Source organism: Filicampus tigris, chromosome 11, assembly GCF_054856515.1.
Source record: "Filicampus tigris isolate MCC_2025a chromosome 11, RoL_Ftig_1.0, whole genome shotgun sequence".
NCBI classification, from domain to species: domain Eukaryota; kingdom Metazoa; phylum Chordata; class Actinopteri; order Syngnathiformes; family Syngnathidae; genus Filicampus; species Filicampus tigris.
The window spans coordinates 3,717,832-3,742,583 of NC_141227.1; the positions used below are offsets into that span (position 1 = coordinate 3,717,832).

At 39.0% G+C, this 24,752-nt stretch overlaps 1 protein-coding gene across 1 annotated transcript in view; it reads right to left on the reverse strand.

Moving 5' to 3' along the window:
• Nucleotides 1–24,752, reverse strand: part of pdzd8 (PDZ domain containing 8) — a 50,758-nt gene that overhangs the window by 22,210 nt on the left and 3,796 nt on the right. The window contains exons 2-3 of the mRNA XM_086044698.1: nucleotides 21,256–21,381; nucleotides 14,328–14,430 (exon numbers count right to left, since the gene is read on the reverse strand). Coding sequence (XP_085900824.1) covers nucleotides 14,328–14,430; nucleotides 21,256–21,381 — 229 coding nt within the window. The remainder of the gene's footprint in view (nucleotides 1–14,327; nucleotides 14,431–21,255; nucleotides 21,382–24,752) is intronic.

Consider the following 24,752-nt stretch of genomic DNA (forward strand, 5'->3'; position numbering starts at 1 on the left):
ACAGCGCCGTTCCTACCCAAGGCTTGAATGACTTACTGGAATGGTTACGTCTGTTTCATTGAAGCAATCGCACACAGCATTTCCTTCATCATTCCCTCTGTGTTTATGTAGTGTTTCATCCACTTTGCAGCCAAGAGGTGCGAAGCTCAACTGGTCAGTTAAAAACGGCAATCAAAAAAGTGGAAGAACTCGACTACATTTCCTCTTTCATTTGGGTGGGATGATGCACATTACAGCTAATGGAATAAAATTGAAAAATAAAAATAAAAAAAGGCCACGTGATTCTCATAGGATGCTCAATGAAACTGCTGAAAGGTTTTTAGATACGAAGGCTGTGCTCAGGAATAGAGAGACCAAAGACTGATGTAAGAATAGGTATTTGTATTATGAAGTACCTGTGGCCAAGTATGTGACGAATGATTCATCAGTTTAGGTGTTAGAAGATCCAAAGTTAGCAGTCAACAGCCCGTAACGTAATTTCCTGACTAATGAGACCACATGCTATAGGATCAACAAAAAGCTTTCTGAATGAAAATAGCAGGAAATCTGTAATGCGGTTGTGCCTCCCACTGTCATGCACAAAGCGCCAGCTCAATTTACTCCCCCCCTTGAGAAGAATTGATCAGGGGAAGAAGTGATTAGAAGCAAACAAAAACATGTTGTTGGGAAAATCTCCCATCTTTAATCTAATTTAACCCAATTGTCAAACAGAATTAGAATAGGGCATATAATTGGCACGGAAAAACGGAAGCAGATGATGAATGTGTCATCTGTCAATCGACACAAAATGGAAAATTACCAGGGGTGATGGGATCCGTCGGTCCAGATAAACAATGCTCTTCTATTCTTGGACTTTTGCAGCTCAAGCAGTAGGCTCACGTACTCAAATCTCAAAATGAAATTTACTGCATATATAATACAGTATTTAAAGTCCTTTTAACATTCATCCATTTTCTAACATGGAGCCACAGATAATCTGGAGGCTGTCTCAGAGGATTTTGGGTGAAAGGGGGTTTACGGAACACCAATCAAGGCGATCGGGAAGAGCACATTCGGGGGAAATTGATGCACACGCAGCTGCACACAAATCACCTGTGCAAACCACTACATTACAAAAGGCCTTCCTCAAAAGTTAGAAACTAATGAGTACGCGTCTGTCAAGATTTGGTTAAAATAAGTACATACAAAAAAGTCCACCAAGTCGATCACAAAAAATAGGTGCACGCAAAATTTTTGCCCCATGGCATTGACCGTCCATACATATGGACATATATGTATGCCATCCATACAAAAATTTCCAGGCTACAAATATCCATTGCATGTATCTAAACCAGTTTTTTCCAAACTGTGTGCCGCGGCACACTGGTGTCAGGTGTGCCGTGGGAAATGATCTAATTCGTGTGCCTGTATGGTCTAGCGCCTGACAGCGTAATCATGTCTTTACTACATTGTAGTTCTCTTCCACACCAGCAGGTGGCAGCAGCAGGTAGCCAATTGTCTTTGTTTAGAGACAAACGAATTAGGCCCCTGTTTCACACCAAGTATCAATATGAAACATTATAAAATACTTTTTTCTTTGTGTTTATTTAATTCCTATTCAAGACGTTATAATATAACGTTATTCTTCAATGTTAAAAAATGCTTATATAAACAATATAACGCTTACCTTGTTGAAATAAGCCTTTTTTTTTTTCACAATTTCAGATGCTGGTGTGCCGCAGTATTTTTTTCAATGAAATAAATGTGCCTTGACTCAAAAAAGTTTGAAAAACACGGATTTAAACAATTCATGACTTATTAGCATCCTCTATTGGTGGAAAGTTGACACTGCAGTCAGTGAGATTTTCCCTGTCAAGGGCACATCCCGTCACGCGCCGCCACTGTGATCATGTCTGGCATAGTTTTTACACCAGATGCCCTTCCTGATGCATCCCACTCATTTTTAATCCGGGTTTGGTACCGGAAGTGGCTTGGAATTGGGGTCTAGCTGAGATTTTAACCCTCGTCCCCTATGTCAACGGCAGCATTCCATCAAATTGCTCAGCTGCATGTTTGGCAGAGCTGGGCATGTAGTCGGACGTCCATTTAAAATTAGAGGCGGACAGGCCTATAGACAGGTACTATCCCACTCACCGACTTTCGCACTTTTTTTTTGTTTTCGAAAATCTTTACTATTAAGTTACTATAGTGATATTTTAAGCACACCTTGTTAGACGAATGGTCGGACTTGCCTTTGTGGAGAACAGTTTTCAATTTTTTCAGGGGGTGAGAGTGGCTCACCTGTTGTCTGAAGATGAGCCATGGTTGGTTGTTATCTGAGCCCTGAGCATCTGTGATGTCATTTTCAATCAACAGGAGTCACAAAATGGCTGCCCCCTGAGATGGCTAAAAATGGGTGGATTTTACTGCTTAACTCATTTCCACAAAGGCATTATTAGTCAGAATGCCAGAATGGCTACATAGAAGAAGATATTCTTGGAAAAAAACAATTTCGGTTGACTTCCCTTTTAAGCCGCAGAAAGATATCACTAGTTTTCAGATCACAGCAATGTGTTATGCACATTGCCAATGATGGTTACGCAGGCCAAAAAGAATTACAACATAGATCCATCCGCTCGTCCATGCCAAGACCGTTTGCATATCGAAAATAGTACGTAAATAGAGGTATTTCTTCTGCGAAAATTTTGTACGTAACTCGAATTTTACTTAAAAAAGGGCATTCGTAACTTGAGGCTCCACTGTAGTGAAATCACACGGTTCTACCACTTTCAACCAACCCGTTACATTCAAAATGGTGGAGATTTGTCCTTTATTATTATGTAGGGTGCAGCATCGTTTGAATTTGGACGATTGCATTTCCGATTCCGGTTCTTTGATTCGATTCCGGTTCCTAACGATTCTCAATTCCGATTCTTAACAAAGAAAAAAAAAAAATGTTATTTTTGGACAAATCACATGAACTTCTGTTCTTCAATTTTATGAACTTTTTACTATTTGTGAACTTTACCATGGATTACTCAAAGGTTTGTTTTTAACCAGTATGTTTATTTTAATAAATGTTTTTGTATTACTTTGTATTATTTTTCACAAGAGCTTTATTTTTGAGAAGTTCAAGACAATATATTAATGCAGCTGTTACTGAAAGCATGCTAACTGAACAATTGCTAACCTTGTCTTGCTTTAGAAAGATAATAAATATGACAAACACAATGTTGTATTTTAAGGGCAAGCAAGGAAAGTATCTAATACAAGCAATTTGTGTAATCATATGGTACCATATGATGTATCTGTATGTACAGTATTTATGTATATGATGCAGCTACGTATGATATAAGCTAAATATTAGCTAGATATGTGCATTTGTGTGTTGAACTTGTTGGCTCAATGTTGTAAAAAGACGTACTTAGCCGATTCTGACTTTGGGTCATGAGCTGCATCGCGTCAGTTCTATGGCTAGGCATCGGCCAAATGAGTCAGCCAGGCCGGCCCGGGCAGGACCAGCGACCCCGTGAGGGGCAACTGCTGCCAACGCGGTGTCCCAACGGCCGCCGCAGCTGTGGAGATCTGTGGGAAGGGCCCGCCCAGAGTCGCCGACGCCCACGCTTGCCGGCCGGGACGAGGCGAGCTGAGGAGCTGAGCGCGAGTGGGAGCGAGCTAACTTGCTATTGCTACGCAGCTTAGGCGGCGGGAGCCCGAGGCTGCATGCACTTTTTTTTTTTTTTTTTTTTTTTTTTAAATTTAAATCGATCGTACTTCGTTTGTAGCTCTACCGTGCGGCTAACTAGGAATCAAAAGTTAGCACTGACATTCTAAAATCTGAACGGTTCCGGGAGAACCATAATGATGGAACCGGTTCCAGGTTTCCGGTGCCCAACCCTATTATTATGTCAGTATGGTATGACATTTGTTTTGACTGGGACAGATGCTAACTTCTTTCTCCATTCTCTCCATGCTGCTTTCAATGTACAACTCTGCCAAAATCTCTTGCTGTTGTAACTCTGAAATCATCCCGCCCACCATGTCTCCTAATGGATGGCCCGGCTGGCCATATTAGCACAGTGCTGCACATACACAATGAATGGGTGGTCAACGGTGCACTAAAAATCAAAAAAGACGTGAAATTTTACTATGGTGTTGGGTCTGTTAAATTAACTGGAATGTGCATCAGCTTGTTCCAAGCATCAATTGGGCATTAACAGATTCTAAATGAACAGTGTTATCCATTGTTATGATATAATCATGTACCTCCTCCTCCATCATCTACCTCCTCCACACTTCACCCTCCCACCTGGAAAAGGCGGGGAGCACTGTGAGGATCATGTTCTTTGATTTCTCCAGTGCTTTCAACACAATCCAGCCCACCCTACTGGGAGACAAGCTGGAGCGGGCGGGGGTGGCCCACCACCTCACCACATGGATCCAGGACTACCTCACAAACCGGCCACAGTATGTGAAGACACAGGACTGTGTGTCTGACGTGCTCCTCTGTAGCACGGGGCCCCACAAGGAACTGTCTTGGCTCCCTTCCTGTTCACCCTCTACACCTAGGACTTCAACTACAACACCCCTACCTGTCACCTGCAGAAGTTCTCTGACGACTCTGCGATTGTCGGCCTCATCACAGGCGGAGATGATCGGGAGTACAGAGAACTTATTCAGGGTTTTGTGGACTGGTGCCAGCAGAACCGCCTCCTGATCAATGCGGGGAAATCCAAAGAAATGGTGGTGGATTTCGGTAGGCGCCAGCACCAGTGAATATCCGAGGAACAGATGTTGAGAGAGTCAACTTACAAGTACCTGGGTGTTCATCTGAACAATAAACTGGACTGGAGCGACAACACAGACGCCCTCTTTAGGAAGAGTCAGAGCAGACTCTTCCTACTCAGGAGACTGAGGTCTTTTGGGGTTCAGGGGACACTCCTCAGGAACTTTTATGACTCGGTGGTCCGAGTGCTGCTCCCTGGACTCTGTGGACTCGGTGGGGGACAGGAGGATGTTGGCCAAGCTGTCATCAATGCTGGGCAACCCGGACCACCCCCTCCAGGGCACCCTAACAGCACTCCACAGCTCCTTCAGTGACAGACTGTTACACCCTCACTGTGCAAAGGAGAGATTCCACCGTTCCTTCTTGCCTGCTGCTGTCAGACTCTTTAACAAGAACATTGTGTAGTCTCTACAAACTGGCGGACATTAGTGCAATTGTGCAGTCCTGCACCTGAGCTCATATCGTGCAATACCCAATATTCCCCACTACTGTAATACCGTGCAATACTCAACATCCCCCACTACTGTTAGTCTAGTTTTATTTTTATCCAATGCTGTTCCTTACATTTCACTACAACACTGCAGCACTGTCACTTACTTAAGAGTATTTTTCCTCTGTACTATGTACAGGCTAAAATGAGTGTTCCTCATACTTTTTATGTAGATTTATGTTGGTGGGTGATATACACATAGTTACTACGTATATTTACATAGGTTTGATCCTGAATGTTTGCCGTCAATATTATACATTAATGGCTACATTATGCCGCCGTCCCTGTGTGACCCTAAATCTTTGCTGCTGTAACATTGAAAATTTCCCCACTGTGGGATCAATAAAGGCATTCTTATCTTATCTTATCTTAATTTACACACGATGTAGCCAAATCCTGAATAGAGTGACCTTTTCAGTCTATGACGACATCACTTATTGTGTGTGCGTGCGTGCGCGTGGGTGGGTGCACTTTCTACAAGCATCTTTCATCAAGTGTCAGAGGCAGATTAAAAACATAAACACACCCCAAGTGGAACATCAAACAAACGCCTGTGGTGGGGAAAAGGGATGTTTATATGTTCATATGTTTGTGCAAGGGGGAGGAGTTCATCGCAGAGGCGGACATAACCGATTGGTGTTGGTTTTGGCTCACAGCTGTGAGGTAGACACTTGACTATTTTTCAAGTTAAGACTAAATGGCAAAACAACAAGAAATAGAGGTGCACTCACACTGCAGAATTCAATAAGGGTCCCGATAACACCCGACATAACCCCCACCAAACAAAACAAACAAGACGCTCTTTAACTGCAGGCTTTCAGCTTGAATTTGAGTGTATTTACCTCCAAATCAGATAAATAGTGTACGTGTACGTGGCTTTTTAAATCTTTTTACCTAGATGGCGCCAATGTGAGTGGTCACTTCCGTGATGAGCTCTCCAGTATTGTCTTTGTTTTTGTCATTTTCGTTCGTGTTTGGCGACCCTATGCCGCTTATGCACTTTTCGAGATAATAGCCGGGGGAGCGGAGGGGTCGCCAGAGGAAAAGGGGAAAGCGAGCCGACATGCTAGTCAGGCTCCGACAGCGTGAATTTCGGATGGGGGACGGACGGCTGCTGGCGGCCATGATGGCCAGGACGGGCCCGGGAAACACCGTCCGTTCAGGAAAATTCACATATTTGCCTGACATTCTCCTGCATCTGTCTTCAGTTCCTCCTTATTCTTGGTGTATTTTGCCTTCAGTTTTGTCTTTAGCAAGTGAAATGCATGCTGTGTCGAATTCAGGTCATGTGATTGACTTGGACATTGCATAACATTCCACTTCTTTGCCTTGAAAAAACCTTGATGCTTTTCGCAGTATGCTTCGGGTCATTGTCCATCTGCATTGTGAAATGCCTTCCAATGAGTCCTGAAGCAATTGGCTGAATATGAACAGATAATATAAATTTCAGAATTCATTCGGCTGCTATTGTTAGCAGTCATATCAGCAGTTAATATAAAGGAACCAGTTCCATTTGCTGCCATACATGCTCATGCCATGACATTAACACTACGATACTTCATTGAAGTTTTATGTTTGGGATCATGAGCCGTTCCTTTCCTTCTCCATGCTATTGTCTCCCCATCAGTCTGGTCCAAGTTGATCTTTTTGTCATCTTTCCGTAGGATGTTGCTCCAGAATTGTTAAGTTTTTTTTCAGATGTTGTTTGGCAAACTGTAATCTGGCCTTTCTGTTTTTGAGGCTCACCTATTGTTTACAAATAGAGGTGAAGCCTGTTTTCACTTTGGTGGAGTCGGGGGTTTTAAAGTGTTCAAAATTGTGTGGTGGCCGCCTCGATACAGAGTGATTGATATCGCTCAACACAGCGTAAATTTCCAACTGTGTTGATTGAGCGATTGATGCCCCTCTGCAGCAACTACCTATTTTAATTGCAGTTGCAGCATTGCGCCACTGTGGATGCGTTATATCAACAGTGGCGCACCGGAAAGAATCAACTACCAAAGCAGATACAGATCGAATCGTGTTTTTTCCCAGGTTTCATTTTTCCACTAGTTAGTGCTATCTGCGTCCTGATTTTCCCTGCTGGATGGTACAAACAGGTAAATATTGCCTGTTTTTATTTCATCCAAGATGTCATGTTTGTTTTAAAAAAAAAAATGTTTTCCTTCGTGTCAGAGTAAGGTTAATGATTTTAGCTTTGCAGAAATGACAGGCAAAATCAGCCACTACTTAAAAAAAAAAAAAAGAACAAAAACAACCATGCGAGGAGGAAAGTCAAGAGTCCATGTTAAACAGTAATAGTAGGGCTGAACGATTCTAGGAAAAAATTGTATTGTGACTGACTGACATTGCGATTTCGATTTAATTTGTGATTTTCTTGAAATGAAGCTTCAGTGCAATATTCACAATATACTGTAACATTTACAAAATGCCATTATACCATCAAAAACATTAAAAGCTATTACTTCAATAATGCAAGGACACTAAAGAGGTTTTGTGAGGGAGGCAGTAAAGTATTACAGTACTACTTGCCGTCAAGTATAAATATGCATTTATGTGCAATTGCGGATATAAAAATCAATTTTTAACTCCAAAATGTTTTACATTTTGTACTAATGTACATGTTCTTTGTACATAAGTCAGTATTTTTTCCATATTTTTGCTAGAGACTTAACTGCTTCAAACAGAGACGGAGGGCTTAGCGGTATGGCTTGAAATACATATCATATTATTATTTGAATCTTTTGGTCCCAACAGTAATGGTGAGTGTTTTACTATTCTTGACTCTGTATTTCACTTTAGCGATTAGCACACTTAGCGACTCTTCGTTCACCTCCGCGGTGAAAACACTACTTGTTAGTGGGGTCGTTTATTTGTCACAACAGAGGAGATGATGCGCAGCTTGTTGCTGTGTTGCAAGGACCTTCATCGTCGCTGTCATGTGAAACACACATCTCAATTTTTTTCATTTTGTTATTTTTACATGAATCATGTTTCTGCGTTACAGACATCGCATTAAAGTGAAAATTAAAAAAGTTTCCAAAATTGGAGATAAGTGACTTGTCTCTGTGTTCCCTACGATTGGCTGGCAACCGGTTCAGGGTGTATCCCGCCTACAGCTGGGATAGGCTCCAGCACACCCGCGAGGATAAGCAGTTTGGATAATGGATGGGTGGATGGGTTCATCTGAAATAGGCAGCATTCATGCAAAACAAGAGACTGCAATTCTCCTCAAAACGATAATGTGAATGCCGAAGAATGCTACATTGAAGCCACAATGCCAAACGAATTGAAGACTGAAACTAATGTTTCTGCATTCCTGTTACAGCATAAACGAATGGCAAAAGCCCCAAAACACAAATAATAAAATAACTAGTAAAAGATGGCTTCCGAAGAGAACATTCACAAAAGGTGAAGTAATGTACAGTGACATAGTGTGACAGACAAAAAAATTGCCTTTGACAATAACACTTGAATGACTTGTGTGAAAAGACAGTTGATTCAAACAGAACGGCTCCCTAGTGGGACTAAAACCAACGGAAATTTGATCGATAAAATCTGGCTGCACCCGAAAGGCTGCTTATCACAGGGCCTTTGTTATAGCTATCAAGCCCTTGGATCAACCAGGGGCAAAACAAAGAAATTAAGGATACCACAATACATAAAGGAGTACTATAAAGAATTCTGATGATTTGGTGGCTTTTCTTAAATAAACACACACATCACATTGAACTTTAAGTAACGAAGCCAGCAATTATACCAGTGGGGACCTCATCATTGAACTACCACTTGTTAACGTACTTAGCACGATTGTATATCAACCTAAAACACTTTACAGTAGGGATGTCACAATATTGGCAATATCGCAATATCAAAATTGCCCCAATATATTGTCGTCGTCATGTCACGATATTAATAGCAGCAAATCTGTTTAAAATCCCAAGTTGCTTTCCATTTGTGCAGTTCCAGCACCCTCTGGTGGTAAATTTACTAGTGCAGTTTAATTTGATGCCACCTACAGTATGTTTAAGACCCACGCTAATCGTCAAAAGGAGCCCATGTCTGGCCAAGCGTATTTATTTGTAAATGCTGTTATTATGTACATATTGTGATGTTTTTCTTTTAATATGAGCGCTCTTTTTTTTACAATATCGTGAGCATTTATACAGAACCGTGAGCTTGTTATATATCGCCAACCTCCCCACATTATGGTGATAATTATCGTATCGTGAGGTTCATATTATCTTATCATGGGGTGAGCGATATGACGATATTAGATCGTTAAGCGGTTTGACGTGTTCACGATCTCATAAAGCCGAAAGATCGTTTGATCGTCGACATGGCACATTCAAAACAGTTTAGCTCTATGGCGGCGCAAAGCCGTTGACGCGTATACCCGAGCGATCAATCACAGCACGCACAGTGCACCGTACGTGACACTCCCCGCCTCCCTGTTCATTTGTATAGCGGGAAGCTATAGCGGAAAGTCACCACGAAGCAGAGTTGGTCCCAAAAAGAAACTCCACATCCAGAAATGTGCAAATTAGTCTTAAAAAAACAATGTAAAAAAGAATCATGATAAAATCATGATTGTGATTTTATTTTTTAAAAATCATGATATGATATTTTTGCCATACCGCCCACCCCTATCTTATTGTGACATTTGAATATTCTGACATTGCATCCCTAATTTACAGCATATAAACTGTCTGCAGATCCTCCACTGGTATACAAGAAAAATTTGCAATGTATTGAATATCAGTAGTTCAATACTAGGTGAAGGATTTAAGTACGAATAATGAAGATTCAAGACTATAAAAGTCAACAAAATAATGGTGCTCGGAATCAATATCCACAAGTTTCCACTTTTAAGGAAGGGTAAATGTTTTTCTAACATGAAAACAATTGACACCCACAAAAAAAAAAAAAGTCCCTTTCAAAAGGACCGACTTGGAAAGTGTATATGTTGCAATCATGAGTAAAAATGACAAAGGGAGATAAGATGGTAATATGACCTTTTCCAGATGGCAAACCCTTTGATCCTGACTAAGTTGTCCTGCTGGGCACACGCCTACTGCAGACAGCTGATAAATCCAACTGAAATGCCACTCTCAATTGGCTTCCCCATACATTTATTAACACAAAAAGGATACAAGTGCTTTGAACTGACACAGCTGAAGAGTTTTGCGCTGATAGGGAATATAAATCGTACCATACAAAAAAAAAAGCATCATGAAGAAGGAAAAAACATGTACACTGTGTAAGTCACACTGGACTGTGATTTGCATTTATTTGGGAAATTGATTCCACAAAAAAAACGAGACCAAGAACAACAGAGTTTGGACTGGCAACTAAAATCCCCATTCCCTACTCGTGTTAACGTCAGTGAACGAGTTCCAGTTGGGTTCAAAACGTTCACTTCTAATTAGGGCTGCACGACGTTGGAAAAAAATGACATTGCGATTTTTGGGGGGGGTGCGATATATATTGCGATGTTAAAAATTGAATTTTTACCAGATGACTTGAATAGATTTGTTTGGGAATAATTTGGTTAGCTCACTATGACATCATTGTATTCATATAATATTGTTTAATCCAGACTAAGAGGGTTCATCTGTGAATGATGATTGCTGTATATAAAGGGGATCACAAAGGTCATGTCTCTGTAACAATAGATTATTTAACATTGTATTTCACACTTCAATGTAAACAGCAGCAATATATTAAACATATTTTAAACAAAAAAATAGAAAGAGCAGGCGCACTAGACCCTTGAGTCATTTGAGTCTATCAAAAAATAGAAGAAAATAAAAAAAACTCTAAATCAGCAGCAGAGTTATAAACACCTTTAAAACTAAACTATAAAATATTTAAAAAAAATAAAAAGCAGGTGTACTAGCGCCTGAGTTGTTTACAAAAATATAACATTAAGATAAAAAAAAACTTTTGTGAAACTGCAGCAAAGTTGTAAACAAATTAAAACAAAAATATTAAAACTTAAAGAGCAGGTTCATTAGTCACCTGAGTTGTTCACAAAAATATAACAATAACTAAAACGGTCTGTAAAACATATTGCATCCGTGATTTGTCGGTGCTGTTCTTATCATAAGGAGTTATACTGGCGAAGGCGTCTCTAATTGTTTTTTAAGTGCTTGTGACGGCGATTGTAGCAACATCGGCGAGGCACTGTTGGCAAAGGATATTTTGTTGTTCTGAATCTTCCTTTTTATAGCCGAAATACTTTCATTTTTTGGATGTTGACTTTCTTTTGGGGACTAAATCCACTGCGCTTTTGCCGTCGTCTCCCCTTCCTCCCTCCATGTCGTCTCAAACCAGACAGCAGTGGCTGTGAGAGTGGAGGGGGAGTGGCCGGTGACTGCTTGGCAGGAGGGAGGGGGTGAGCGAGACAGGCTGTGTAGAGCACGGAGTAGCTTGCTGCTTTTATGAAGCAAAACAAAATTTTGCGTGTTCCAAGAAAAAAAAAGCTAAAACATCGCACGTCCTACGATGTGACTATCGCGCATGCGCACATCGCAATTGCGATGTTCAAACAACACATCCTGCAGGCCTACTTCTAAATATGTTAAAGTTTTTCTTTTTAGTTTAAGATGGCTTATCTCGACTAGAATCCCATATCGCATTGTGGCCAAAGGTAAAATTTTGGTTCATTTTTGCGCCTTTTGCAGCTGTAAATAGTAAATCCTTGTTGTGGCAGATGCCGCATGATAAAATAGCGAAGGAGCTCAGGAATCGCATCCAGCCAGCGATTGAGCCCACTGATCGCCCGAGTGTGAGTATTGACAGCCCTCCACACATCTGCAGGAAGGGGGTCTCTTCTTGTGGTCGGGATAAGCAACTTAAAAGTTGAAACAATTAAGGATCATTAAATGTCCCTTGGTCATAAAGGGCTTATTTACATATCAGCTAGACAGCTACTTATTTAAATTCAGCCATCTCATCTGCCAGGCATTTTTACCCAGATAGAATAGCTTGGAAAATTTCCAATCCAAACTGTCATGCAAACCTAATGAAAGGACATCATTTGTTTTTAAATATATACAAAATTACAAATAGGTATGGCATGAGACATTACAAAAAAGTGCAGAATTTTCTCAACATGTCAAAATCACACGATCAGATCAGACCAGTGATGTATGACTACCAGAGGGGGGAAAAGCAGAACTTGTATTTTACTGCCACCTGCTGGACAAGAGTTAAACTCCTCAAATGGTACTGTGCCATAGTAATGATAGCGTCCCTTGAGAAATGTGAATCATTAAATGTCACATGCATATGTGAGGAAAAGAATGCAACATGAAGCTTTGCTGGAGCCACGGCCAGTAGTTACGGCTGGCATTTCACACTAAAATGGTCATCAGTCGAGCCTGGAGCGACAATTGGGTTTGCCTCTAAATTGCGGCAATTATCAAAGGTTTCCTTCGCCACGAAAAATGTCAACAATGGGATAACCTAATGAATGGAAGGAAGATGAAAATAGGCTTGTATTAATGTGTCAATAACACCTGATGCAGCCAATATATCGCATCTGAAAGGAAGTAATTGTGTTACACCAAAATGAGTGTTCATCTGTCTGCTTTGATTTAGCAGCACATATTTAAAATTCTCATTTCATTTGAAAACTTACCTGCCGAATGGATGTTGCTCTTTCTCGAGCAGAGGTTTGCCGAATGATTTCTTACGAAAGGCCAATCATGCCTAATCCTATATAAAATATCCAACTATATTACTACAACGGCTTGCGAAATTATTCGGGACCCCTTGAACTTTTTGACCTTTAGCCACATTTCAGGCTTCAGGCAAAGATATAAAATTTGATTTTTTTTGTGAAGAATCAACACCAAGTGGGACACAATTGTGAAGTGGAATGAAAATTCATGTGATATTTAAAACTTTGAAAAGTGGGACGTGCGATATTATTGGACCCCTTTACTGTCAGTGCAGCCAACTCACTCTAGAAGTTCTATGAGTTTTTCTGAATGAGCCAATGTTGACCTAAATAACTGATGATGAAAAATAGAGTCCACCTCTGTGTAATTAATGTCAAGATAATTGCACATGTTCTGTGATAGACTCAGAGGGCAGTTTAAAGCGCAAATAAAATGACGAAGACCAAGGAACACAACAGGCAGGTCTGAGATACTGTTGTAGAAAGGTTTAAAGCAGGATTAGGATATAAAAACATTTCGCAATCTTTAAACATCTCGCAGGGCGCTGATCAAGCAACGCTATTGAAATGGAAAGAGTATGAGACCACCGCAAACCCACCAAGATCATTCAGACCAAAAAAGGAGAGCACTGAGCAGAGATGAAGCCAAGATGCCCATTATCTCTCTGGATCAACTGCAGAGATCTGTCCAGTAAGGCTGCTTGATTATGTATAAAATATTAATCACGATTATTTTGGTAATAATTGAAATCACGAACATTCAAACGATCATTTATTCTTAGGTACAAAACAAGAAAATGTTTAAACATAAAAAAATATTTAGAAAAATACATTTTGAAACACCATAATTATTTAAGTTCCTTTTGGACCAAATTAAATTTATAAAAGTATTTATTATAAATGTATTAAAAAGGTGCAATTAAAGTATGATTTCCTTGTGTAAACAGTAGTGCGTTGGATATAAATGCATATTGATAATTGGTTTTTACGATTATGCCAATTTTTGTAATTGGGGAGTGTAATAATCATAATTGTAATTGTAATTGAATTTCGATTAATTGCACAACCGTACTGTCCAGAGGACAACTATTAGTCGCACCCTGCGCAAATCTGGCCTTTATGGAAGAGTGGCAAGAAGAAAGCCATTTCTCAAAGACAACCATAAAAAGTCCCGTTTGATGTTTGTCACAAGCCACCTGGGAGACACAACAAACGTGGAAAAAAGTGCTCTGGTCAGATGAGACCAAAATTGAACTTTTTGGGCTAAATGCAAAACATTATGTTTGGCATAATAGTAACACTGCACATCACCCTGAAAACACCATCGCCACGGTCAAACATGGTGGTAGAAAAGTAGTAGAAAATAATGGTCAGATGTTACTCACTCGTTTGATCGAGCTACGGGCCTTCTCCTTCCACTGGTGGCTGCTCAGCTCCAGAGTGCAGTGAACGTAGGTTTCTCTGTCATATGACCCCAGGATGAAGAGTCTGCGGGAAGAGAAAAAAACAGGACACATCAGACAAGATATCCAGTGCCGTGAACTAGTATTTGCCCCCTTGCCGATTTCAATAGTTTTTCTGCATGGTTGTCACACTTAAATATTTCCAATTACCAAACCAGCTTTAAAGCATTACAAAGACAACCCAAGTAAAGGCGGCAATAATAACTGACATTAAGCATTTTTGATAACTGGTGATGAGTTTTTCGCATCACTCTGGAGAAATTTTGGCTACACTGAAAACAATTTTGAGCTCAATCTACTTAGAAAATGTAAGGCAACTAATTGCATCAATTTATCAAGTAGTTACAAAAACATATTCTTTATTAAAACAACTTTTCAAAGTTTTTAATGTGCAAAAATATCAATTTGCAAGTGAATCCTACTTGAGTTTTTGTTTTCATCCTACTTGAGTTTTTCTTTTAGAGTTTGAGTTTAGTTACTTATTTGAGTTTTAAAATACACTTTTATGAGTAGATGCTACTTTTTAACAAATCCTTTTTCAATTATTTTTAACTTCTACTTTTTATTTACATTTGATTGGCTAAAAGGTAGTTCATATACAAAAATCTAGTTACAAATCAATGTAATGAAATGTATAACACCACTTATTTTCAAGTTCATTAAGTCTAATATATGTGCCCTTACGTACATATTTTGGGCGACTGACAACTTGCTCTTCACCAATATTAACTGAAGGGCAAAGTCATCAACGGGCTAGCTAGCTAGCTAGCTAGTAAGCAGCTACCTGCTAACAATGTGAAGAAGGGCTCAGTATTTTCACTCCCCCAAGAACATTGTTTAATGACGGTTCTGAATAAGCAGAAATGGACAGAATTCTCCTGGGTGAATTATTACCTGGACACAAACAGATTACTTTTTTCAGTGTACTCTTCTTCACAGAATAGATTTAACTCAGTCATACTGGAATGTTGTTGAGCATCAACTAGACAACTACCCATTTAAAGTCATACTGTACCACAGTATCAACCCAAACACGTTTTTTTTCCAAGAATATGTTCCCAGCAGGCCCACTAATTGAAACACGGCACTCTGATTAATTTTGCGTTTCTGGAGTATAAATTACGCAGCAAAATGCACTAATTTTTAGACATCTTTGGGAGCGGGCATTTTGTCTTTTGTCGACTGACAATGACATCACAACTGCTCACAACAACCAATCACGGCTGACCTGTTTTCTGAATCTGAGCCGTGACTGGTCATTGTGAGCAGTTGTGATGTCTTTTTCAGTCGACAGAAGACAAAATGGCCGCCCCCAGAGATTGCTAAAAACGAGTGGATTAACACCTATTCCACAAACGCAATATTTATCAGAATACTGTTTCAGTGGGCTTGCATTGAACATACTCTTGAAAAAAAATTGTTTGCGTCGACATTCCCTTTTTAAGGCCAGCTCCAAAACGTTTTGTTTTCCTTTTTTTGCCATTCAGACGTGGACTTGCTGGTATGTTTCAGGTTGTTATCCTGCTGCATAATCCATTCTGGGTTGATTTGAAACTGATGGCAGTACATTGGCCTGCTGGATTTTCTGGTCAACAATCAAATTCATTTTTTCCATTAATCACAGCAAGTCCAAGCCCTAAAGAAACAAAGCAGCCCCAGAGCACGCTACCACCGCCATGTTTGCATAATGTTCTTTGCACACAGTGTCATTTTTAAATCAGACATTACAGAGGCACTCATTCCAAAAACTTTTGTCATGTCAGTGAATGGAATATTCAAATCAAGACAAGTCTATGTTGTCTTAGGGTTGAGTCATGAACACTGACCTTTAATGGGACAAGGAGGCCTGCTGTTCTTTGGATGTCATTCTAGGCTCTTTTGTGACCTCCTGGATACATTGTCAGACTCATTTCACTCTTGGGAGTCATTTTGGTTGGTCAACCACTCCTGGGAAGATTCACTACTGTTACCAGTTTTTGCCATTTGTGGATAATGGCTCTGACCACATGGTTCAATGGAGCCCCAAAGCCTTTGAAATAGCTATGTAACCTTTTCCAGACTAAGACTGTTTCTTTGTTCTTGAATTTCTTGGGATTGTGGCATGACGCATTTCTTTTTGAAATCTTAGCCGACTTCAGTTTTCCTGGCAGGTGCAATTTAAGTGATATCTTCATTAAAAAACAAGGTATCACAACTAAGTGTGGAGAGTAAAATTGAACTTGGCTTTCAAAACACTGTGGTTAATCACACACAAATTGAGCCTAGTTGCTAGCAAGTCTGCCTCACACTTCTAAGATTGTGGAGTAAGGATTTAGGCACCAGCCTTCTTTCACAGTACCCAAACGCTGTGTGATTTTTTTCCCATGCCAAACATCATTTTAATATGCTCTAAATGTCCTGAAAACGGATTGCCATCATCATTTCAGATGTTCCACTTACATGCAAAATAGAAATTTAAAAGCTCAGTAATACCACTGTCACCAGTGGTCTTTGTACTGGCCACCTGAGCACACTAGGGGGCAGCAGTTTCCTAAAGGTATGCTTTGGTGACGATTGCTTTCTCCAAAAACAACATTCAGAAGCCTGAATGAAGAATACTGTACTCCAAGTAACATGACAGGCTTTTTTTTCCAATATATTTACAACATTTTCCTCTCTTTGTACCATTATTCCCAGTGTGACCCTACTAATCTGAACAAAGTAGACTGCATACCCTATCCAGATGAATTTTTAGTTTAATTTGTTTCTTTCTGTAAGACTATTTCTGTTTTATTATCTCTCAGTGTAACAACAAACCAGAGCGCTATACATATAAAAGCATTCTGGGGGCACATTTAGCTGCACCTTACTCATCCTCTTCAGAAGCCAACACAGCATTGAACTTGCAAAGTGCGCACCTCCTACTCACTATGCTAAGTGTAAACTGAAGAGTGTACCAGTGTCCTTCCAGTTCTCATCACAAGATTTTTCTCCACTCAAAAGCTTTTTCACTAATGCTTTTTACACAAAAGGGCAATAATGAGGTCAGTAGCAGTGACATGTGATGAGTTTCATGACTGGTAAGGCACTGACTCCGCTGGAGCTGGATTAAAAAAATGGAATCCAATATATAAGATTAGTCTTTATTTTAACTTAACAGCTCATAATTATCGGCAACTGTTGCCAGTTATTGTGCTTATAATACAGGAACAGGTCAAAGATATTAAGCACCACCTACCTCACTGAGCTTTCAAATCTGTATTTTCAATGTCAGTGGAACATCCACAATGATGATTCGTATGTTTTGCTGGACATTTACAGCACGTTAAAATTATTTTCTCTGGCATGGAAAACCGTAAGCATCCTAAATAGCATTGTGCAAATAGATCTTTTTTAATGATAAAATTAAAACTTTTAGTTTTATTTAAATAGCACCAATTCATGATAGACTATTATCTGAAAGCAGGCGTGATGCCTAAATTTTCTGCCCGCCTCTTTTTTTATCCTCCTTAAAGCGGAAGTCAACCCGAACATATTTTTTTCAAGAATACGTTCTATGCAAGCCCACTAGTTGAAACAAGGCATTCTGAGAAATACTGCGTTTGTGGAATAAGAGTTAATCCACCCGTTTTTAGCCATCCCCAGGGGCGGCCATTGTCACTTCTGTCAACTGAAAATGACATCACAACTGCTCAGGGCTCAGGTAACGACCAATCACGGCTGACCTGTTTTCTGAAACTGAGCCGTGATTGGTCGTTACCTAAACTCTGAGCAGTTATGATTCATTTTCAGTTGTAGATGAGACGTCTAAAAAGGGGTGGATTTTGCTGCTTAACTCATATTCCACAAACGCAATATTAATCAGAATACCGTGTTACTAGTGGGCTTATTCTGGGTTTGTATATAGAACGTATTCTTGAAAAAAATATGTTTGGGTTGACTTCCGCTTTAAAGGTCAGGATGCAAACATTGAAAACTTTTCTGTAGCCCTATATATATATATATATATATATATATATATATATATATATATATATATATATATATATATATATATATATATATATATATATATATATATATATATATATATATATATATATATATAATATATAATATATATATATTATATAATATATATAATATATATATATTATATAATATATATAATATATATATTATATAATATATATATATATTATATAACATATATAATATATATATATATAATATATATATATTATATAATATATATAATATATATATATTATATAATATATATATATATTATATAACATATATATATATATATACATATATATATATATAACATATATATACATATATACATATATACATATATATACATATATATACATATATATACATATATATACATATATATACATATATATACATATATATACATATATATATATATATATATATATATCAATGAACAATCATGTCTGAGCTTGATTGGTCGTTATCTGAGCCCTGAGCAACTTTGTCATCTTCAGTCGACAAAAGTAACAAAATGGCCGCCCCCTGAGATGGATAAAAATGGGTCCATTTTGCTGCTTAATTTATATTCCATAAACGCAATATTAATCAGAATGCCGTGTTTCAACTAGTGAGCCTGCTGGGAACATATTCTGGAAAAAAATATGTTTGGGTTGACTTCCGCTTTAAGTATATAATTGTCATTTGGGGCGACCACTCATCATATGGTGCGACTAGTAATAGCTTTAGCTATATTTAATATAAAATATCAAATTTCTGTTGCTGAAATATTAATCTCTGGTGCACTTTGATTAAGTGAATGGTATTAAAAGTTTTTTTTAATCATTTTTATCCAATTTAAAGGAAAAATAAGGTTGTGTAGGAGGAAGCCAGAATACCCGCAGAAACCCCACAAGACAATGGTGACAACATAAGAACCACAACTCCACCGAGCTACCCACAAAGCTTTCAAATGATTTAAAATTACGTTTGTGTTTTGGGTATGCTAACAAAGCAGAGTGACTGTCGTTTGAGTGTATTTCAAATGTCAGTCTAAATGTCCATTTCTCAATTTCAACCAAGCTGTATGCAGATTTTTGCATTAGTGATTTAAGAGGGCAAGGTAACTGAATTATAATGGACAGAACATGAATTATTGATCTGATCATTCTGTACTCCATCAACCACACTAAAGCAAGGTTCACACGTTCAGTAAGGCAAGTGTATGAGACTTGCCAACACCACTTATCTGTCTCTAAGGGTGTGTGCGGCTTGGAGAGGCGAGTATGGAACTTTCAACAAACAAGATGCTATACAGTGCAACCGCAGAGTTCACGCACAAGTCTTTCCAAATTTTTGGTCAAGATAAATTTGGTACAGATCCAATACTCTGTTCCAGGGTAAAAATGTCCAAGTTAGTACACCTACTGCGCACTTTAAACAGGGTTCATATTGGGACCCTTATGATTTTATGGCTTTGTACGTAACTTTTCAGAAAGGGGCAAAAATGGCCATCATTGTTTTTGAAGTAAAACCAAATGTATTATTTGACTCAACACCAAGATAATCAATCTGCTTTCATTGAGAACTACAGAAATCTGAGAATATTTACTGTGAAGAAGGTGAAATTCTGAAGATTTGGACAATTTTAAATTGAGAAAGGTCCATCTAAAAAAATAAGCGATTATCAAAGATAATCAGCGATTAATTTGATAATCCAATATTCAATATTCAAAGAATACACACGTACTAGAATGATCCAGTCAAGTACAGACTGAGAATCTGAGTCAAGACTTGAAAATTACTGCTCACAAATGCTCTCCATCCAATCTGGCTGAGCTTGATCTTTTTGCAAAAAAGACCCCGACAGTAAACAATTCAGTGTCTAGCTGTGTAAAGCTGGCAGAGAGATACCCCAAATGACTTGCAGCTGTAGTTGCAGGGAGAGGTGGCTCGACAAAATAACCCTTTTAAAAACCGAATTGTCTCAGTATTCAGGTTTTTAAAATTTCGAATATCATTTACTGCTTTCCGAACATAATTTACTGCTTTTCAAACCCAAATTGAGTGTGTATTCGCAGATCGGAATACGACGATTGCACGGGACACTCTGCTCAACCGCAAGGAATCTTGGTCTTTGTAATACAGAAAGTGCTTGTACGCGTGGCATCCTCGCCGTAGCGGGCCTAACTTGAATACATTGATTTCTCTGCGGCGTTTTTCACAATACTTTCTCTCTCTACGGCAAAAATGACACAGTGTGTGTAAGTCCATATGTCTGGCACTCAAATCATTGTAAATACACAAGTAGAGGTAAACAATTATGGCGAAACTCAGAGATGCAACACAATGGCACACTTTTGGAACGCGGAGGAAATCGACTGCTTTATTCCTTTGGTGTGTGACATGAATATAATGCCTTTTATTTCAATCGCGTTATTCAAATGTGGGAGTGCCTCTGTCCACTCACACATGTAAATGTTTTTTTTCGAATGTTTCAGAAATTGGAATTCTAACCCAAATATTGACTGCATGTAAACATAGTCATTGATGCAGGGGGACTAAATACAAATGCACGTAACATTTTTAGATTTTTATTGGCCTAAAATTTTGAAAAATATCTGTCATTTACATTTCACTTCACAATTATGTGCTACTTTGTGTTGGTTGATCATATAAAATGTCAATAATAAAACATTGACATTTGTGGTTGTAAGGTGGCAAAATATGAAAAATACCAAGGAGTTTGAATACTTTTTCAAGACATTGCACTTGCGCATATATTCATAGTTGACTAACGTCAGATGAAGGGGTTTACCAGCACAGGAGAAAAGCACAACGAAATTAACATCCAATTCAAGTGACTGACCTGCTACATTCAATAAGAGTAACTCTCAGACGGCCTTCCACAAGTCTGCTGTCCTGGACTGACAATTCTAAATCAGAGGTCGATCCCAGAGGTGGCTGTACTTGGAATGGGAAGAAAGGCTTGTATCTGAAGAGAAACAGAAAACAAAATAATAATAATGACATACTGGTTAATAATTTTAGAGTGGTATGTTCACAACACAGGCCTGCAGGGAAATAGTCAACCCTCCCAGTTATTGTTCAAAGTAATTCTTTGAACAATAATATTCAAATGCCAAGAAATTTACCTAGCAAAATTTGAAAATAAAATAATACCTTGGAAAGGTGTGGCATTCATCTGTTCTGATTTGTATAATTTGTAGGGAGTGACAATTTCTTGGTGGAGGACTTTCTGATTTAGTGCAGTGTTATGGTCTACAAGGAAACCACCCAGTATGTCAACAAGGGGTCTAGAGTAACCTTTTGCACTGGTTGCACTAGTGCACCCAACTTATGGTACAGGGGCAGCGACAGCAGAGGGTTGGGAGGAGTTGGTCGATGGAAGTGATAACCAAAGGGCGTTTAAAATGCTAGATGGACCAACCGATAGGCGATCACAATTTGATTATATACACACACATTTTTTATTAAAATATGCAGCTAATATAAAAAAAACTGTGGCAGAGTATTAAGGGTCTAGGAATGCTGCACGCATGCCAAAAGAAAAATCCGATATCAAAATGTTCCCCTACCTATGGGGGTGGCAACAGAGTGACAAGGTAACTCCGTCCCTGCATAATTTGGCCCTCTAAGCCAATTTGGGAACCCTGGTCTACTATGTTTGTTATTCTCTGAAAACTGCTCTTGTTGAAGGTCCCAAAAAAAAAAAAAAAAAAAACACAGTTTGATTTGAAAATATAATTTCCCACAACTGGAGTTATCAGTCTTAATAGGAGCTTTAATGGCTGGATTACCGGTACACAGCCCTCCCCTCCACACGACTACCATCTGTGACAACACAGAAAATCCTGAGGTCCAATTTTGATTCACTCAGGCTGCTCATCATTACATCATCATCCCACACTCACTCTGCATGATTGTAGGTGATTCACAGGCTCACACCATCACCATAGCCAGCTGGATATGTGGCTCAAAATGTGCATATCGCTGGTGTCAGGCAGAAAGGTCCTTGGTGAAAATTTGGGAAATGTCACATTTCTTCACAAATCTTAAATATTGATCACTGGTTAGTTCACACGTGGGTGTTCTTTTTACAAATTATTAAAGGAAAATTGTGGCGGTACGGTGGTCGATTGGTTAGCACGTCTGCCTCACAGTTCAGAGGTCGTGGGTTCGATCCCGGCTCCGGCCTCCCTGTGTGGAGTTTGCATGTTCTCCCCGTGCCTGCGTGGGTTTTCTCCGGGTACTCCGGTTTCCTCCCACATTCCAAAAACATGCATGGCAGGTTAATTGATCACTCTAGAATTGCCCCTAGGTGTGATTGTGAGTGTGAACGTTTGTTTGTCTCTGTGTGCCCTGCGATTGGCTGGCAACCGATTCAGGGTGTCCCCCGCCTACTGCCCGAAGACAGCACTCCCCGCGACTGTTGTGAGGATAAGCGGTATAGATAATGAATGGATGGATAAAGGAAAATTCTACCCCGCAAAAATCTTTGCTATAATATGTTTGATTTGCCTTCACTAGTCTAAACATGGCATACTGAATAATATTACGTTTGTGGAATATGAGTAAAGCAGCAAAATCCACACAACTTTAGCCATCTCAGGGGGCGGCCATTTTGTCACTTCTGTCGACTGAAAATGACATCACAGTTACTCAGGGCTCAGTTGATAATCACGGCTCACCTGTTTTCTGAAGCTGAGCCATGATTGGTCGTTACCTGAGCAACGGTGATGTCATTTTCAGTTGACAGCAAAATGGCCGCCCCTTGAGACGGACAAAAACGGATAGCTTTTACTGCTTAACTCATATATCACAAGCGCAATATTAATCAGAATGTCATTTATCGACTAGCGGGCCTGCATAGAACATATTCTTGTAAAGAAGATTTTAAGGTTGACTTTAACCAATGTAAAGTGTTGAAAACGGCTTGCTGGTTGAACAAAAATCCAGGTTTTGGGGTCTTCTGAAAAGTGATGATTTTGGAGGTACAAGGATTCCGACCGACGCCAGCGATATATTTTCAATGAAGTTATTTGGCATGTCATCAAGACTGACACACACACACACCATCTAAGGTTAAGCAGTTTGATGTCCAGCTTTCTTGATCCAGTCCATTCATGAGTCATAACTCATTGCCAATGAAAGCAATTACTCAAAAATGCTTCAGAGAGGTCAATTAACTAGTTATTAATCATGTTAGGGTTGGAGTTTATATTTACTTTCTATTCTGTTGGAGGCACACCAAAAGATTTCTGGCTGATGACAAAAGGCAATGAGCAGAATCGCCTAAGAATCCATAACAATTCAGACACGAGTACAATCTGCTAGGGATGTCACGATATCCAAATGTCACGATACAATAATATCACGATACGAACCTCACGATACGATAATCATCCCGATATTGTGGGGAGGTTGGCAATATATAAAAAGCTCACGATGCTGTATAAAAGCCCCACAATATTGTAAATAAAAAAAGCTCATATCAAAAAAAAGAAAATTACAAAAAAACATTTCAATATTCTGTTTTTGTACAAAATAACAGCATTCACAAAAGAAATAGGCTTGGCCAGTCATGCACTCTTATTGGCTAAAGACCCAACAGACCTGTAGCCTCGTGGGACAACCCAGGGTTACAATGGGAGACTGTCTTTATAGAAAATGTTGCCTGGGTGCTGAACAAGCTGCTTCATGGCAGCAAGGGAAAGAAAAAGCCATTGGGGAAAAACAAAAAACACATGATATGTTCAACTGGAATTGCGAAGAGGCCGAATGACATGATAAAACTGCCTGCATACAAAGACTTCCGACTGTTCTAAAAATAAATACATTTTAAAAAAATATATTTCTCTGAAGCTACACCACCAAGTCCTGAAAAGGCACCAATAGTGTTTAGTCATTTGAAAAAACATGAAACAAATGGTTGGGTTTTTGTAACAATGAGGCTGAGTAACATACTGGGTGCGATACCAACCTCCATCAATGCAGTAAATGTTAATAACTCCAAATATCTAACCATGTGGGCTTTCTATATAACAGCTGACATATCAAGAAGAATGATGGGGTGAAATCACTTGACTATTTTACTCAATTAACAATCAAAGGTCAATCTGATCATTTATGTAAGTGATTCCTAACCAGTGTGCCGTTGCACATTAATGTGACTTGAGAGATCATCAGGTGTGCCATGAGAAATTATCCAATATCAATTATTTGGACAAATTTCTTTTTTAATTAAAAAAAAAAAAAAAAAAGGTTTTGTTCATTTATGTCTGCCAACCACATATAGTAACAGGAAGAACAATCAAATGTTGCTCCACTATGACAGAAGGTACA